At 41.2% G+C, this 18,480-nt stretch overlaps 1 protein-coding gene across 1 annotated transcript in view; it reads right to left on the bottom strand.

Moving 5' to 3' along the window:
• Positions 1–8,861, bottom strand: part of PPP1CC (protein phosphatase 1 catalytic subunit gamma) — a 36,127-nt gene extending 27,266 nt beyond the window's left edge. Inside the window, exon 1 of the mRNA XM_089676734.1 lies at positions 8,597–8,861. Within this exon, the coding sequence (XP_089532860.1) occupies positions 8,597–8,651 (55 nt within the window). The 5' untranslated portion in view covers positions 8,652–8,861. The remainder of the gene's footprint in view (positions 1–8,596) is intronic.
• Positions 8,862–18,480: the final 9,619 nt, after the last annotated feature.

Raw genomic sequence — 18,480 nt, forward strand, 5'->3', positions numbered from 1 at the left:
CAAACCACTGTAAAAGCATCAACACTAGTGGTGTACCGAAGTGAAAATTCTGGTGCCAAAACAAATATTCAAAATGCAGTTGGCCAAAAAAAACGAAATGCGCAGTTTTTAAAAATATTTTTTGGAAAAAAAAAAAAAAAAATACACCGATTTAAAAAAAAAAAAAAAAAAAAAATATATATTCTCTTTTTTAAATATGAAAGAGGATGTTACGGCAAGTAGATACTCAACATGTCACGCTTAAAAATTGTGCATGCGCGTGGAATGGCGTGAAACTGCGGTACTTAATCTTCATGGGTGATACTTTAAAAATTCTACAGGTCAGCAGTGTAATAAGACCCCACATCTCTCCTCTGCAATGTAAAGAATTAGATATATAAAAAAAAAAAAAAAAAAAAAGCCGGAACAAGAAGCGATGTCGCTCCAGTCCTTCAAGGGCATAGAGGTGTGGCGGCCATCTTTCCTTCGCTCATCTCCATGCGCATCGCCGGGATCGATGGTTTCTCAGGTAAGGCTGAACTTCTGAGCGGCAGCAGCCAGGATGAGGTTTTTTTCGGCACCTGTATTGGTGCTTTTTTTTTTTTTTTTTTTTAAATTTTGGCCGACGGGTGTTTTCAGCCGAAACATCTCTGCCACTGAAATTTCGGTGCATCCCTAGTTAAAAACCACAGGTCTCTTTCAAATAGATAATCACAGATTAGCTATTTGGGCATTCAGTGGATGTCTTCCCTTAACTGAATTTTCCTCCACTTCTGTACAAGATCTTAAGCAACGGTCCTCTAGGTTTTTTTTTTTTTTTTTTTACTTTGTACAAAAGCAAGATCTTCAAGATAAATATCCAAGACCACACACACCTCTCCAAAGTACATGGTGGAATAGGATTTCCAGATCCTGTAAAATAACAGAGAAGTCTAACGAGTTCTGGATTGCTGCACTCACGAGGGTAAACATTAGGTGTGGTCAGAGGCACCTCTATCCGTTCCATTAGGTGGCATCCCTAGGCTTGCAAACACTTCTGTCAATGGCCAAATCTCATCCTTTAACGGGCTACACTGCCCAGCTAATATGTGGCTATTCTCTCAGCCCATGCATCATCTCACGCAACTCTGGTGATAGGTCATCCAAACTTCTCCCCAGACTTTGATTGGCAATTTTAGAACAAAAGTTTGAAATGAGTAGTTTCATCTTGACGCCGCCTTCTCCTCATCTGGATTTTAATCCCTAATGGAGCTTCAGGGCATAAGATGGGGGGGGAGAGAATTTTCATCCATTCTCCCTCCCTTGTTTTTGAGAAGCTTTGTACCTCTAAGACTGGATCAGGCACGGCTTAACTTCTTTCAAAATTTCTGTCATCGTCTTTGGAGTTGGACGTACCACCTTGTATTACTAAGTGGGAAACAGAACAGAGTACCACATTCTCAGACAAGCAGAGAGGTCGCATTATATAGCTAATTCTGCCTCTTAACAGTACCATTCAAGAAATTGGACTCAAGATTCTAACACACTGGCACAAGGTTCCAGCATACTGTTTGGTCTAAGGTGAGGGATCTAGTGTACAAACTTACCAATTAAAACTAGAGGATCCAGTAACTTACCTGCTCTATCTAATCCTAAAGTCTTCCAAAAGATATACATCTCTTACAAAAAGATCTTAAAAACGGCAAAGGCATGTATTAATTTATAATGGCAGCAGACTAACCCCACCCCGTGTGTATGGTTACAGTTTCCAAATCGCTGCAAGAAATACTTGCCTTTGCAAACTGTTGAGGAGCAATACTGCAAAACATTGGACAGAACCACAGACCTTTTGGAAATTTAGTCAGACCACTGAGACTTTCTACACTCACTTCCAGCAGTTTTTGAAGGGTACACCTATCCCCAGCTTCTTTCCTTCCTTTGCAGCGGTGTCGATTGTGACAGATGTACCCTTCACTTCTACCGATTTTTCAGAACCACGGATCAAGGAATTAACCCCAATGATTGGTGTTTGTGAAAAAAAAAAATGTATATAAAAAAACACACTGGTTATGCTGTCATGACTATAAAACCTTCCTAAGCTTGTTTAAATGTTTGCTACTGTAATTCTTCTCGATCATTTCACTGTCCCACTTTAAAAGATAAGGTAGGGTATACTGCAGGGCATGACAATTTTTGTTTTGAATCTAGGAGCCAATTTCTTTTTTTAACCACTGCCTACTGGGCGCTTTCACCCCATTCCTGTCCAGGCCAATTTTCAGTTGTCAGTGCTGCCACACTTTGAATGCACGGTCATGCAACAATGTCTCCAAATAAAAATTTGGATCTTTTATTCACACACAAAGAGCTCTTTGGCAGTATATAATCACCATTGGGTGTTTTTTTTTTTTTGTTTTTTTTTTTAAACAAACAAAACCACACAGCCCCTTTATATTCATTTGTCAAAAATTTAACAAATAAGCAGTTTTTCTTCACTGATGTGCGGTGATGGGGCTGCACTGATGATCAGTGCCCCAATAGCTGGCATTTGTTTACATGCGATTGGACACAGCTGATCACATGGTAAAGGGCTGCTGTGATTGGCCCTTTACCTTGATCTGTGACAATAGCCCAGGAACCAGGTCACAATTTCTAGTTGCCATGGCGACCTGAGATTTGTCAAGCCCTGATGTACTGTATGCGTTTTATTTTCTGTACACAAAATAAATTTTCAAAAACTTTGCTAGAAAGGTAAACACCCAATTTTATACTTTCCAGATGCTCTGGAGCATAAAATGGTAGAGCTTGAAATCCATGTCACAAGATATTTGCACAATTGTTTGTTTATCAAATCTATTTTCAGGAAAAGCTACATAGAGATACATTTTGTGAATACATAAACATACAATATAATCTTTTGTAAAAAGCATGAGGCTGCAGTAAAGCAATACCTGACATACCAAGCCTCAAAATTGTGTTCACCTGTGAAATTGTAAAAACTACTGTACCCAAAATGGTCCGAGACCCTTAAATTGCTTATATGAAAAATATCTTGACATAGCTGGAGTGGTAGTGAAATCTATTTAAGGGTAAAAATGGTAAAGGCGATACAATTTACGATGGTACCATTGTTTACAGTAAGTGGTGAGGGCAATAGGTTTTGTATGTTGGTAACAGAGTTAAATTGTAATGAACCCAAAAAATAAAATTAAATTGCAGCTCACCTATTCTTAGATCTAGTGGCTGCATTTTTAGGCCTCCCCCCCCCCCTTTATTTTCACCTGGTGATCCAGCCAGTAAATATTTTCTTAACTTGCTTTAACAGACTAAGCAGTCCAGGCAAAAGTAGTGTTGAGAAAACTGACAGGTGCTTACAATGATCAGCTTTTATGTAAAACCTATCCCAAAAAGTTAAAAAAAAAAAAAAAAGGCTTGCCATGAACAGCCGACCGTCTGCTCCAGTCTTAGTAAAACAAACCTCACTGTAAATTCCCCCTCCTTGGTTTCATTCGGTACAATGAGACACTGAGTTGCTTTAGAATCTTCTGACGCGACTCATGTTTACAGGGTTTGCTCCTCCATACTTTAGTTACTAACACACACAGAATAGGCACTACCAGAACTACCATCCTACCTAGTTAAGTTTTAAAATGAGCTGCCTGGGGACAGGAAGGTTTTCAATGAGATGGCCAATACAAACTTGCATTGGGATAGATTGCTGTATAGAACCATTATGTAGCTCTGTAACATTCTAGAGATGTTCATGTGAATGAGGTGAGAAAGTGACAAGTTAGACAGCAAAGGGTTTGTTGACTGGTTTATGTATGGCTTTCACAATCCTGGGAACACAATTCCACATATTTCAGAATAGCAGTCCTTACAAATGGACACTTTCCCCCAGGTTATGCTTCCTGTCTTGTGGGGTGACAACACACTATACTGTATTTACAGAGCAGTTGTTACCCTAGAACAGAGGTAGGCAACCTGCGTCTCTCCAGCTGTTACAGGACTAGAAGTTCCATCATGCCTCTGTAAGTCATAGCAGTAACTGTCAGTATTGTAACGTTGCAATGCCTCATGGGAAATGTAGTTCCACAACAGCTAGAGAGCCACAGGTTGCCTACCCCTGCCCTAGAAGAAGCAATATGGCTACAGAAAATCATCAGCAATGCACATTTGGCATCATTTGACTATCTTGAGGTAAGCAACACATTTTTAGTTCCACAATAGTGCAATGTTACTAGAAGGCCTCATGCAGTTGTCAAACATCTGTGGCAGAAATCTGAAAGTACTAAAAAATTGAATTCAAGAGGAGCTTTGTGGTAGAATATTGTGGTCAAAAGAAACAAAGGCCCAAGCGATTGATGCATCTAAACAATGCAGCTTAGGTGTAGTTTTGAAGCAGCTTTTCTCTTGTTAGAGAACATAAGAAAGCCATGGATGAGGAAGAGAAGAGGGAAACTGAAGCTTTAGAACCAGACACAAAGATAAAAGACAAACAGTAACCCAGATTTCCTAACATTTTACATACATATTTTGCATTCCCATACTTTGGACATTACAGAAAAAAAAAAAAAAAAAAAAAAAAAAAAAAAAAACACACACCACACACCTGTTGGGGCATAGGTTGTTTTGAAAAAATTCAAAAAATTGCCAAGAGAAGTAAAGCCAAATCTTGTTTGACTGTACTTCTGTGGATCACAGAAGTGTAGTTTGTTCTGCACTCCTGTGACCTGGTTTCAGCTGACAGCAGGTTAAAGTCTGCTGTCAGCAGACATCACTCATCCGGTTCAGGCTGGGGAAAGATTACTCAAGAGCCTGGACCAGCACTTGGTTCAGCCTTGTAGTGACAAGCTGAGAGCCTAGGCCAGCTGCTCCCACCAACTCCACAGCCCAGCACAGGGAAGTCCAATTGCTCAGTTCTCAGCCTTAAGTCCCGTACACATGTGCTAAATATTGGATGGCATCAGCTGGTTCAACAGAAACTGGCTGATATTTGGCCAGTGTGTACAGCAGCCAGTATAACAGAAACCAAATGTTCGTCTGTGAAAGGGGCATAACAGAAAAAGGTCTGTCGATCGGCTTCCAATCCAGTGCTTTCAGCCAATGGCTGAGAGCGCTGACTGGGGTGTTCTGTCAGAACACCATAGCACTGCTTGTGTTAGTACAGCGATCTGTCAGGGTATTTTTTCCGATCAGTCTGCTAGTTTGAACGAAGACAAAAAAATAAAAGAAATGATAGTGTACGGGGCATTAGAGCTGGCGAGGGGACAAACGAAGCATCGGATTGAAGCTGCATCCACCCAAGTAGAATTTTAAAAAATCCATACACAACACACAAACTTAACTACCACTGGTCTAGGAAATGCAAAGTAGTTGTAGGGAATTACAATGAAGAACTTTCAAAAGACCAAAATTAAAAAAAATTTGCATTGTATAAAATCGCACACATTTCAAAGCTATGCTTCAATCATTAGGGTTACAAATTCAAAACAACCCAAATCACTTCCAATACTCTAGATGTAAGTTTACCTTACTCGGGCGCGCGCCCACCCAAACATATACACCACTTAGGCATCATTCACAGGGGCATACCTATCCATACAAAGGCCTGCCTTCACTCATAAGGGATGCACAGATGTTCCATGGAGGAAGCCTATCCAAATCAGTGACAGGCAGCCAGTTGCACAGTGTCCAAGCACACCCTGGGTCTGATGCATGAAGTCACTCCAAAATACACTGGGAGAAAAATGCAGCCAGCTACCAGTCAGCAATTGAACAGGCTGTCTGCACAAAACACCCACATATTTTGAGCGGGTAAAGACAGCCCTTTGCAAACCTGTACTGTTAGGTATACCAATGGAAATGAGGCCTCAATAAAATAAACCATTAGAAAGTATATCTAAAGTTAAATTGTAGAACAGTCCGCCCCCCCCCCCCCCCCCCTCCACATGTCCCATAGGGGAGATTTCCTTTCAGCTCCTGTTTGACAACAGAAAGGATACCTCTTCAAAGAGCAGGAAATACTCAGTCACTTGAGCAAGCATCCACTTTGCAAGAACTCACGATTGTTTTGGCAAAACCTCAATTTTAGATTTCTACCTCACTTTTAGTCCCGGTGACAACATCCATCAACAGCCCAAAGATGACAGCAAACTGCATAAAACCCAACGCCTTTATTCCATCAATGTAAAAATGTAGACAGCAATCGCAACATGACAGGAGAAAAGCATCTTTTTCATCTATCATTTTATGATTGCTGCCTGTGCCTTTTGATAGAATACAGAAGTTGGCTCTATCCAGTGTGCCGTCATCCTTGGACTATTTGTGTACATAACAGCAAGCTGAACCAGCGCCTGGATGGCCAAGTGGTAGACTGGCCAGGAACAACCAGAGCCGTGTTCCTGACAACACCCACCAGGCCAAATACAAAGTGAATCTTCCCCACGGGAAAAAAAAAAAAAAAAAAAAAAAAAAAGATGATATTCTAAATACTTTTCCACGCTAAGCAAACAAAATTACAGAGTCTTTAGCTCAGGAGGTGATCAATTTCCTTCATATTGGGTGGGGGATTTGCAGCCTCTGACATTGCCAAAAGGGCCACAGTATGAGACCTCAGACATGCAACAGGAGATAGAGACTGCCAGTGTGCAGCAGGAGTTGGAGGAATGTGGGAACATACTCCGAGACATTACATGATTGCTAGAAATGTTGGATATTACAGCCCATTTATAAATCAATGCGGCCATATTTGTGCTCCAAACAACCTACTTAATGTCTTGTGCCATATTTGTTTTTAATAATCAAAACCCAAAGAGGAACAGCATAGAACAGTTAAGAAGAAAAACCCATTTAAATACTATAATCCAGACTAAACAATATATTTCCTTCACAGGACTGAGTACAAACCTAAAGCAGGAAAATACAGACCACTGCGTGTGCAGAGATCCTGAGAACTGCACAATGAACGTCAGCCACTTACACCCTCCACATCACAGATTGAGGACTAGGACTTTGGATGCTGTTAATGTTGTATTAAAACGAATATTGCAGCTTAGCAATTCTTAGATTTGATGACTGCATTCATTTCTTCTCAGCTGGCAACCAAGCCTTATTTTATTCCAACTTCAACTGACAAGGGGTCCAGCAAAAGTGACAGTTAGGAGTGCGGAGATAAACTATTTAAAAAATTGTCAAGTCAGTTTGCAAAGATCCATTTTTTATTCACGAAAAGAAAAAAAATAAAATAAAAAAGTGATTTATATCTTTTTTTTTTTTTTTTTTGAACGGAAAAAGTCTGCTATAACTGCTTATGAGGAGTTGGCTGGAGTCCAGCTTTATTTCATTAGAAAAGTCCTTGGCTCCTGTCTAAATTGGCCCTAGTATGTGTACGTATGAATGGGAGTTAGGGACCTTAGATTGTACACCCCTTGAGGGTTAGGGACTGATGTGAATGTACAATATATATATGTAAAGCACTGCGTAAATTGATGGCGCTATATAAGTACCTGAAATAAATAAAAGTCCATCTACATCTGTACCAACCCTCCAAGACTGACAGTGCTGCTGTCCAAAGGCATCTCCACTGCTCCCCCATCCCAAACACAGACCCCACGTCCAGCAATCATTGGTTACTGGCCAGAATACAAGAGGTGGTAAACAAAAAAGATTTCAGCTTTCCAATCAGATGTGGTTGTTGCAGTAGTTTAGGTTTTTCCTCATCTTCACCTGGCGATCTTGGCGAGTACCATCTCCAATATTAGAGTGCCTACACTCTTGATGGGAGGGGGGGGGGCACAACTTTTAGACAGCAGCACAGTCTTTGAAGGGTGCCCGTTTCAGTTGTTCTAGCAGAGTTACATACGATACATTGAGCTCCAGCTTCATAAGCAGTTACAGCAGGTTTTTCCTTTTGATAAAGGTTTCACAGAAGTTAAAACCTGCTCATTGTAAGCACCCCCGTCAGTGGTAAATGGATTGCCTCATCTCTCTAACTGCTACATCTGCACGACAGATTGTTCAGTTGAAAAAGAACAGGACTTGCTAATCAGTGACAAAAGGAAAGAAAGCCATAAGCTGGGAAGTGGCCACCCCAAGAATCAGAAAGCCTGCAATATAATTGTTATCTTTTGCGTGTAATACTGTTTTTATGGAGGAAAAAAACAAAACAAAAAGCACCTAAGAAAACTAATGCAGCCACCACATTAAGGTCCAGTGAGCTGCAATGTGATTTATGTTTAATAAGTGCCAAGGATGCTGTAATCCCTGGAAATGATTAAAAGACATCAACACACCAAGTTAAAAATAAAAAAGCACAGCTTCCATTCTAAGTATAAAAAGGACGTAATAAATAGTCGTAGTGGAGATGGATGGGGTGCAGTGCCCCCTGTGCCAGGAACCAGGAAGGAGCACGCTGCCAGGGATGAGGAGGGCAGCACCCGGCCATGTACAGGAAGGCTGCCAGCAATCTGTGCCTGTCATTAGTTCCAGGGATAACACCAATGAAGCGCCTCAGCCCGCCCGGAATACATCAAGACAGGCGGCCTCCGGACAGCCTGTCCATAGGAGCACACAACCCCCACACACAGGCCTGCGAGCCGTCCCCAGTGCGGAGCCAGGCCTTCCCCGGAAGCCTCCTCACCTTCTAGCAGCCGCTGGATGATGCTGTCGATGTTCAGTTTGTCGACATCAGCCATGACCTCCAAAGAGTGGACGTGCGCGCGGAGAGACGGGGCTAGAGCTGCAGACAGGAAACAAAAAAAAGCGGAAAAACAGAAAAAAGGGGAAAAAAAAGGGGGGGCTGCCGGCTCGGGGTCTCAGGCTAAGCCTTCGCCCTGCTTCCGTTACAGACTCCGAGCACACAACAAAATGGCGACGCCACCTCCTCCTCTGCCGGCCCGCGCACGAATCTCTATCCTGCTATAGGGACTTTTTAATGCTGAAACGAGAGCACGTCTATGTCACAGCACGCCGCACGCTGGGTGTCCCTGCGCCAAGGGTTCGCCGAGCTCAGCTGGTTGGTGTGGGCGCGCACTACTTTATTGGTATAAATGAGAAACGCGGAAGAGCGTCGTATGAGAAGACACATAAAAGGGATGAGAAATGTTCTACAGCAATAAACTGCTTCTTATTATACACTTTAAAAAATATATATATATATATATATATTTCTTTTTCCTCATGTTTGTTATAAATCAGTCTTGGTAAGCACGTTTCCTATGCTTACATAAAATAAAAGGGATGAGACATGTTCAACAGCAATAAACTGCTTCTTCGTATACACATATATATATATATATATATATATATATATATATATATATTTATATATATATATATATAATATCTATTTTTTTCCCCCTCATGTTTATCATAAATCAGTCTTGGTAAGCGTGTTTCCTATGCTTTCATCACATAAAAGGGATGAGAAATGTTCTACAGCAATAAACTGCTTCTTCGTATACACATTTTATATATATATATATATATATATATATATATAATTTATTTTTTAATTTTTTTCCCCTCATTTTTGTCATAAATCAGTCTTGGTTTCCTATGCTTACATCATTTTTATATTAAAGTCATTTTAACCCCAGTTTTTGTATGGTGTGTAGTCTGCTTCTTGAACATTTGTAAAAATTCTTTCCCTGTCCAAAGTGCACTGACAGTGAATCCACCTCCAAGTGATTCCACCACTTCAGGAACACAGCAAAAGGCTTACTAAATATATATGACCCCAAAATTATAGAGAAGTCACATATCGCGTGATGCTGTAACAACCATTCATAGGCAGGACTTGGACTTCCATAAAATAAAGACCCCCCCAGGAACACTATGAAGAAGTACATAGCTCCGCCCTATGAGTTTCGTCAAAGCTGATGTCTCTCGTGCCCTAGAAGACGATAATTTGTGATGAAATGCATACAGTTTTGATGAGGTACGTACAGTGATGTCACCAAGCAACTGGAAGTGCAATTCGGCCATTTTTATATGTATTTGTGAGTGCAATAATTGTGTGGAAAATAATAGTTGTGTGGTGTAGATATTCATTTTCTTGTTTTGTTATAAACAATTTTCTTTATTATGAATATGTGATAAATGGATATATGTACATTGTATTGGCACTGCACATTCAGTATGTCAAAACTGTAGGAGCCTATTGATTCATGTACCCTTATCTCCCCATACCTCCAAATTTTCTGAAATGATTAGGAGCACAAAACATATAAGTAAGGGACACATCACCATCATAGCACTGATTACAGGGACTATGAAGATCTAATATGCAGAAAATGATTAAAAGCACAAAACATATAAGTAAAGGACACATCATCGTCATGGCACTGATTACAGGGACTATGAAGATCTAATATGCAGAAAATGATTAAAAGCACAAAACATATAAGTAAAGGACACATCACCGTCATGGCACTGATTACAGGGACTATGGAGATCTAATATGCAGAAAATGATTAAAAGCACAAAACATATAAGTAAAGGACACATCACCGTCATGGCACTGATTACAGGGACTATGGAGATCTAATATGCAGAAAATGATTAAAAGCACAAAACATATAAGTAAAGGACACATCATCGTCATGGCACTGATTACAGGGACTATGAAGATCTAATATGCAGAAAATGATTAAAAGCACAAAACATATAAGTAAAGGACACATCACCGTCATGGCACTGATTACAGGGACTATGAAGATCTAATATGCAGAAAATGATTAAAAGCACAAAACATATAAGTAAAGGACACATCACCGTCATGGCACTGATTACAGGGACTGTGAAGATCTAATATGCAGAAAATTATTAAAAGCACAAAACATATAAGTAAAGGACACATCACCGTCATGGCACTGATTACAGGGACTATGGAGATCTAATATGCAGAAAATGATTAAAAGCACAAAACATATAAGTAAAGGACACATCACCGTCATGGCACTGATTACAGGGACTATGGAGATCTAATATGCAGAAAATGATTAAAAGCACAAAACATATAAGTAAAGGACACATCATCGTCATGGCACTGATTACAGGGACTATGAAGATCTAATATGCAGAAAATGATTAAAAGCACAAAACATATAAGTAAAGGACACATCACCGTCATGGCACTGATTACAGGGACTATGAAGATCTAATATGCAGAAAATGATTAAAAGCACAAAACATATAAGTAAAGGACACATCACCGTCATGGCACTGATTACAGGGACTGTGAAAACCTAATATGCAGAAAATGATTTAGAGTACAAAACATATAAGTAAAGGACACATCACCGTCATGGCACTGATTACAGGGACTGTGAAGATCTAATATACAGAAAATGATTGGCTACACCACACGAGCGACTTTTTAATCTCCATTTTTACTTTCTATTGGCCTTTCAGAATAACAAATGCAGTAATATAGGGGCTGGATAAAAAACTGAGTGCAGTGAGTTACTTTTGGAAATAAAATAGTACATTTTGTATAGAGATGTACACATCAGACCAAAAAGAGGGAGAACTTGGAGCTATAACCCCCCTTTGCTAAAGCCTGCTGTTGGCTGACCTCATTCAGCCTGTCCGGGGTTTCTGGAAAGATCACGACTATATGGTCGGGATCCGCCCATAAGCCTGACCGGCAGCTGGCTCAGCCTCCCAGTATGTGGATGAGAGCCTGAGCCTGTCCCCTCCACAGCCCAGTGCTCTAGTGACCACTGGAAGGGCAGAGCAGATAGCTGGTGTGTAATAGGTCTCTGCTCAGAGCAGAGGGGGAGACCTGAGCAGTCAGCGGTCTTTGATCGCTCAGTTCTCAGTGTAGAGGCGGTAGTATAAATGTATTTTTTTTCCAACGTCATACTTCTGTTTCAACATGGTTATGGTAATAGATAGATGGATTGAGCTTACCATCCACTCGATCCAGCTGTGTCATTCTTTCCTTCTGGTTTCCATTTTTTCCACTGGTAATACTGCCAGTTTCTTCACCTATTATTTATTGATCTATTTTTTACAGGTACTTTTATAGCACTTTTTGATGTTGATTATTTAGGAGTGTTTTCATTAACACTAGTATAGTCAAGCATCTAAAAGCGGAGTTCCACCCACGCCGTCAAAAAATAAAAGTCAGCAGCTACAAAAACTGTAGCTGCTGACTTTTAAAAAACAGCCACTTACCTGTTCCTCGGTGCTGCAGTATGTCCCCCACAGCCGGCCGGCCTGTATTTCAGAAGGCCGGCATCTTTGGTGTGGGCATCCAGCTGTGATAGCTTGCGGCTTCACAGCCAGGTACCCACTGCGCTTCATGAATGGTCCTGTAGTTTTCTGGGACCTGTCACGTGGCCCAAAAGACTACAGGGAGGGAGGACTGGACATGGGAGCAGGTACGTGTCAAATTCGGGTACCCACTCCCCACCCTACTCCCCAAAGGTGCCAAAGGTGCCAATCCTTAATGGGGAGCAGGGGAGCAGTCCTTAAAGTGGAACTTCCCCTTTTGGGTGGAGCTCCGCTTTAAGGGGTTTTTACACCTAGCACAGGTATGTTAAATTTTCACTTATATAGCACTGTCAATTTACACAGCATTTTACAAAATATATTGTACATGTACATCAGTCCCTAACCCTCAATGAGCTTACAATCTAAGGCCCCTAACTCACATTCATATACATACATACTAGGGCCAATTTACACAGGAGCCAAATAACCTACCAGCATGTCTTTGGAGGGTTGGAGGAAACCAGAGTACCTAGAGGAAACCCATGCAGGCACAGGGAGAACATGACAACACTCCCTAAGAAGGAGCAAAATTGTCACCCTAGGATGTATGTTCCCTGTGGACTCCAAGATGATATAATGACGCACAGCACACCACACCACAATTTCCAGCTTCCAATTCAAAAGGTGCACAAGCCTCATGGGACTGGCACTGGGTGTGTGTAGAACCTGGAAGTGGCTTCAGTGAGCATGTTGGACAGGCATAGTGCTGTACTTCTAAATCCAAAAAGTTTAGTAATAAGAATTTAAGAAAAAAACACCCTACACCAGATAGGACCACCCTGTAACATGAAAGGTTAGGTTTTAATCATGCTGAAACATTCTTAGGCATGGATCCATGTGTGATAATTCATGTTCCATACCAACCTATATTTGCCATATTGATTATTATTTTGAGCAAAGACAGCCAAAGAGAACTGAAAATAATAGTGAAAAAAATGACCGAAAATAATGTTTGTTTAGGCAAAGTATATGTGCTTTATAATTCTGGAAAATGAATGCTATAGTTCTAGGAATTGAGTAAAGGGAACATACACCTTTGCAAGTGCAGGGGAGTTCTAGTTCAAAACTTCAGGCCTTTTGCTGTGCCCCGAAACAACCAGTGGCACATACAGCAAGCTATAGACATGTATGGCCTTAAGAATTTGTAAACAATACTAGGAAAATAAACCATGCACGCATGCGCAGGTAAGCGCAACCTTGCACGGCCATGCATTTCTAAGGTAAGCTGTATGTGCCATCTGCAGCTCCCCTGCCACAGAAAAATGCCAGATATTGTAAGCTAGAGCTCATTTGAGCCTGCAAACATCCATGCACATGTACCCTTAGGCTAGGTCCACATAGATGCAATGCGATTTTCCTGCTGATTTCAGTGTAATTTCAAGGAGTATTTGTTCATCAATTCAGGTGCAATTCTGATGTGATTTGGCAGCCATATTTGGCAGTATTCTCAGTCAGTCTATCTCTCTCTGTCTCTGTCTTGACATGGACTAGGGATGGGTGATAAGGAACAAAGCAAAGACTTGCACTGATTGGTTTCTATGCACAGCTGCACCAGATTTTGCACCCTCCGGTCTTTGGGAAAAATGGTAAACTTTGTTTTTTTTTAGAAATTACAAATTACCCCACCGCAGGCTATCCCTGCTTCAGTCTATCTTGAATGCTGCAGCCAGACTCATCCACCTTACTAACCGCTCCGTATCCGCCACCCCTCTCTGCCAATCCCTCCACTGACTCCCGATTGCCCAACGGATAAAATTCAAAATGCTAACATTGACTTATAAAGCTGTTCATAATACTGCCTGAAACTACATCACCGATCTGGTATCCAAATACCACCCAAAACATACTCTCCGCTCCTCACAAGACCTCCTACTCTCTAGTTCCCTGGTCTCCTCCTCCCATGCCCATCTCCAAGACTTCTCCAGGACTTCCCCCATCCTCTGGAACTCCATGCCCCAACCCATCAGACTATCACCTACTCTCCTCACCTTTAGGCGCACTCTGAAAACCTATCTCTTCAGGGAAGCCTATCCCGCCCTCAGCTAATTACTGAACTCCTTCACTCTTCCTACCACTCCATCCCCCACAGCTATTTCCTCCTGTACCACTATCCCCTTCCTCCTAGATTGTAAGCTCCAAGGAGCAGGGCCCTCGAACCCCTCATGTATTGAATCGTATTGTTACTGTACTGTCTCCCATTATAATGTACAGCGCTGAGCAAACTGTTGGCGCTATATAAATCCTGTATAATAATAATAATATAATTTGTTTTTTTATTACAACAAGGGAGTATCCATAATTAACAAAATAAAAGGCTTCAGGTACAAAGGAAGATATCAGCCCACTGACTGGATACAGGTAATATCAAATAGCAATCATGCCAATGGTCTATAAGTGGTAAAGGACAATAAAATCTGTTAACTTGAATAGCAATGAAGATCAATATCCAAAGGCATCTCTATGTAGGGTCATGACTTGCACCCAAGAGTAGCTTAGCATCAATAAAACATTCTGTAATAGCTTCCTTGTTGGAAGAAAGGGTACTGCCCCAATCATTTTTACAAAATGAAGACAAAGACACAAGAGTCAGTTTGAAGAGCAGAAAAATAGAAAGATATAAGATCAGGAAAGAGATGCGGAGAAGGGACTAAGTCATGTGGAGGGGGGAGAAAAAAATGGGGGGGGCATATAATTGATTCGAACCAAGGGAGGGTATAGAGTGCAAATTTTCTAATGCAACTAGGGTTCTATTTAAATAGCAGGTCTGGACAAAATTGTAAGGGTTTTCAGATTAAATTAGTTGACTTACAGTGCTATTAAACCTACAACAGTAAAATCAGTCTGTATATGCACTAAAGCATGCTTGTTATACTCACTGTGGAACCTAAGCGGTTAATGCTCTGCATTGTGTAAAAATGCTGTTTGATCCTGTGTTCTCTGATCCTCCCTTTCTTCCAGTGTCCCCCTCTTATCTCTTGATAAGACATATGGTGTGGAGTTACACTGCACATGCTCAGTTTGCTGTGTATTGCTAGAGAGGTTTTTTTTCTTCTTGGGAGAGTGCATGAAGTCAGTGCTTCTGCATGCTCCTAGAGCAGAAAGAAAACTCCTCCTACAAGCTTTAACCAGTGCTCTGCTGAACATTGATAGAAGTCACACGACTGCTCTAACTAAGGTATTTAGCAGTTTATATTTACTAAAATGATTGTATTTCCATGTTCTGTGTACTGTGGGAGACCAGATATAGGGAATGCAGGGTCCTGGGTTTTGTAACACTTAAATGATGGCAAGAAAGAATATTCTGACAATTTTTTAGAATTTCCATATGAAAGTTCGAAAAAAATTATGCTAGCCATACACTAGTTGGAAAATCGTTCTAACTCGTTTTTGAATAAGGAACACTTGGTCATGAGAGCAAACGATATTGCCATCATGTAATGTTCGAATTTTGTTCACATATATGCATGCCAAAATCGCAATGTAATTTAAGCATGCGCTTTTTTGTGATTACCATTCTAGGTTCTGTGCGATTTCAGTACAGGTGCAAATTTCCCCTTCCATTGTCGTCAATGCACACTGCCCTTCCACAATATTCAATGCAAAAAAGCACCTGATTCACATAGCTAGATGAACACTTACCTCTGAATCTCATTGTACACTATGCTATGATATTTTCAAACTGAACGCTGAAAACTAGCACAGGACCCTTTTGGATCCACACTGAAAATTGACATTGCTTTAGGATTGCATGTATGTAAACCACCAACATAGGAACATATGTTCTCTGCCCTGTCATGCAAATCACTGCAGTTCAAAACATATCAGTACTCACATATGTGTGAACCCAGGCTAAAGGACACAGCGGGCACCGGATTGCAGTGCCGCACGCTCCCAGGGAGCTCGCACAGTCCAAAATGGCGGGCGCTGTTTATGAACAGCAACTCGCCCCTACACTGCCACCCTCCAGCCGTTTATATACATGGGCTGGATGGGAAGTGGTTAAAAAGAAACATACTCAAGGATATGTGAATTTTTGTTTTCAGTGATGCTGTGATTGGGTATTTTGTAAACCACATTTCAAAGAACATTGTGGACACTTTCATGTAGTTTAAAATGTCTCCAGACCTATTATACTATTGGTCATTTTCCATACTCATTATATGTACTCTCAGCTAGTGCTATTATGTATCCAAAGTACATTAACTTCCTAGTTTCCATGTGTACCCCCTATCAAAAACCTCATCCACATGCAGCCAAAGAGTTCATCCAGATATAATTAATGCCTTCCTCTACCCTGTAATATCCTGTTTTATCTCTGTGCACTTACTTATGTTGTACTCTATCTAATGAGGAAGTAGAATACATCAATTGTAGAACTAAAAATAGATTAAATTGATATATAATCGGTATTTTTCATTCTTCACAAATTGTTAACATTAGTATATCATGCATCAAGATAAACACAGCCTCCATGTCTCTGTAGTAAACTGTGAGTTGTATGCGTAACATACATTTGAATGGCTTACTATTCCATGTCAGTTTGTAGGAAGCACAGTTATCCATTCTTTAAACAAAGGTAACCTTGTGCCCTAAATGCTTGACAATTTTCATGGAAATTCTTAAGACATTAAATGCCATAATGCACAGTGGTGCATTTCATGGTAAGATTGGTACTAAAATCTAAAAGAAAAAACTCTTAGAAACTGTGCCACCTAATTTTCCAGATAGATACGCACATTTCTGATTTAAGCGGTAGTAAACCACCCCAAAGATTCTAAAAAATCTTCTCCCTGCAAATTAAGAGCATAATGTGCAAGCATGCATCGCAGTTTTGGCCGCAACATGGCTCTCTCAATGGATAGCACGCTGTACGCAGCACGATGGATAGAGTGGAGAGTAGGGTTGCCATCAGTGTGGGAATTGAACCATGTGCTCCGTTTTCAGACTGCTTGATACCCGGCCACATCAATCAGCTCGGACTGTGGCTTCCCAGCAGGGTTGCTGGCTGCATTTGTAAGCTGAGTGTCTAAGACATTCTATCTCACACTGCCCAGACCAGCCAACACAATACCCCTCCCCACTCCACATGGACTGGAGAGGAGAGAAAGCTGATCTGTTCCTCCTTCTTCCGCCCTCTTGTGTCTGCCCCACCCACACTCCAATCCCCACCAGTGATGGCGGGAAATTTGAAGCCCAGCAGCCGGCAGTTAAATCTGGATGAAAGATATGGGTGCCTGAGCCTCCATCATGGTTAAGTGAGCTCACCATTTATCCCCACCATTTATATGTGACTGAACTCCCCCCCTCTTTCTCTCTCCTGCCTCTGAGTAAGTACTTTAATGTAAGGGGGACTCAGATGTAAGGGGTGCTCTGCTGACTCTGATGTAAGGGGGGCTTTGGTGAGCAGAGATCCCCTTACATCAGAATTCCCCTTTACACCACAGTGTTCCCTTTTACATTAGAGCCGCCTCCTTAAATCAGGGTTCCCGGAGCACCCCTTACATTAGAGTTTCTCTTTACATTAGAGACCACAAATCTTCCCCTTGAAATGGAAATGGAAATTTGGTGGACTCAAATGTAAAGGGGAACTCTGTGGCTCCAGATGTAAGGGGGAACTCTGCAGATTCAGATGTAAAGGGGAAACTCTGCAGACTAATGTAAGGGGGCTCTGGGAACCCTGATTAAAGGGGAATGCCGGGAACTATGATGTAAGTGAGGTCTCTGGTTCCCAGAGTGCTCCCTTACATCAGAGTCCCCCCTTACAGTGTAAAAGAACTCTGTGGATTCAGATGAAAAGGGGGAACTCTGCAGACTCAGATCTAAAGGAAACCTGTGTATTCAGATGTAAAGGGGAACTCTGTGGATTCAGATATAAAGGAAAATGCAGCAGACTCAGATCTAGATGGAAACTGCAGATCCAGATGTAAGGGGAAACTCTGCAGGTTCAGATGTAAAGGGGAACTCTGCGGATTCAGATATAAAGGAGAACTCTCCAGATTCATATACAAAGAAGGAACTATGTGGACTCTGATGTAAGGGAGACTCTTGTGATTAACTCCATATGGTTAGAAAGCTAAGCTAGCTTTCAAGGGGGGCTGCGATTCCCTAGCCCGTAGGGGGCAATTGCTACTGATCCGCAAAGACTGATGGCTTTCAAAGAAAATAACGGTCTGAGATCTGTTTCTATAAAAAGGAAGGAAGTTGTCCCCGTGCATTGATTCAGTAATAATTGCTATTACCCTA

This window comes from Staurois parvus, unplaced genomic scaffold (assembly GCF_062004578.1).
Source record: "Staurois parvus isolate SC_StPar_1 unplaced genomic scaffold, SC_StPar_1.0 ptg000014l, whole genome shotgun sequence".
In the NCBI taxonomy this organism is placed as follows: domain Eukaryota; kingdom Metazoa; phylum Chordata; class Amphibia; order Anura; family Ranidae; genus Staurois; species Staurois parvus.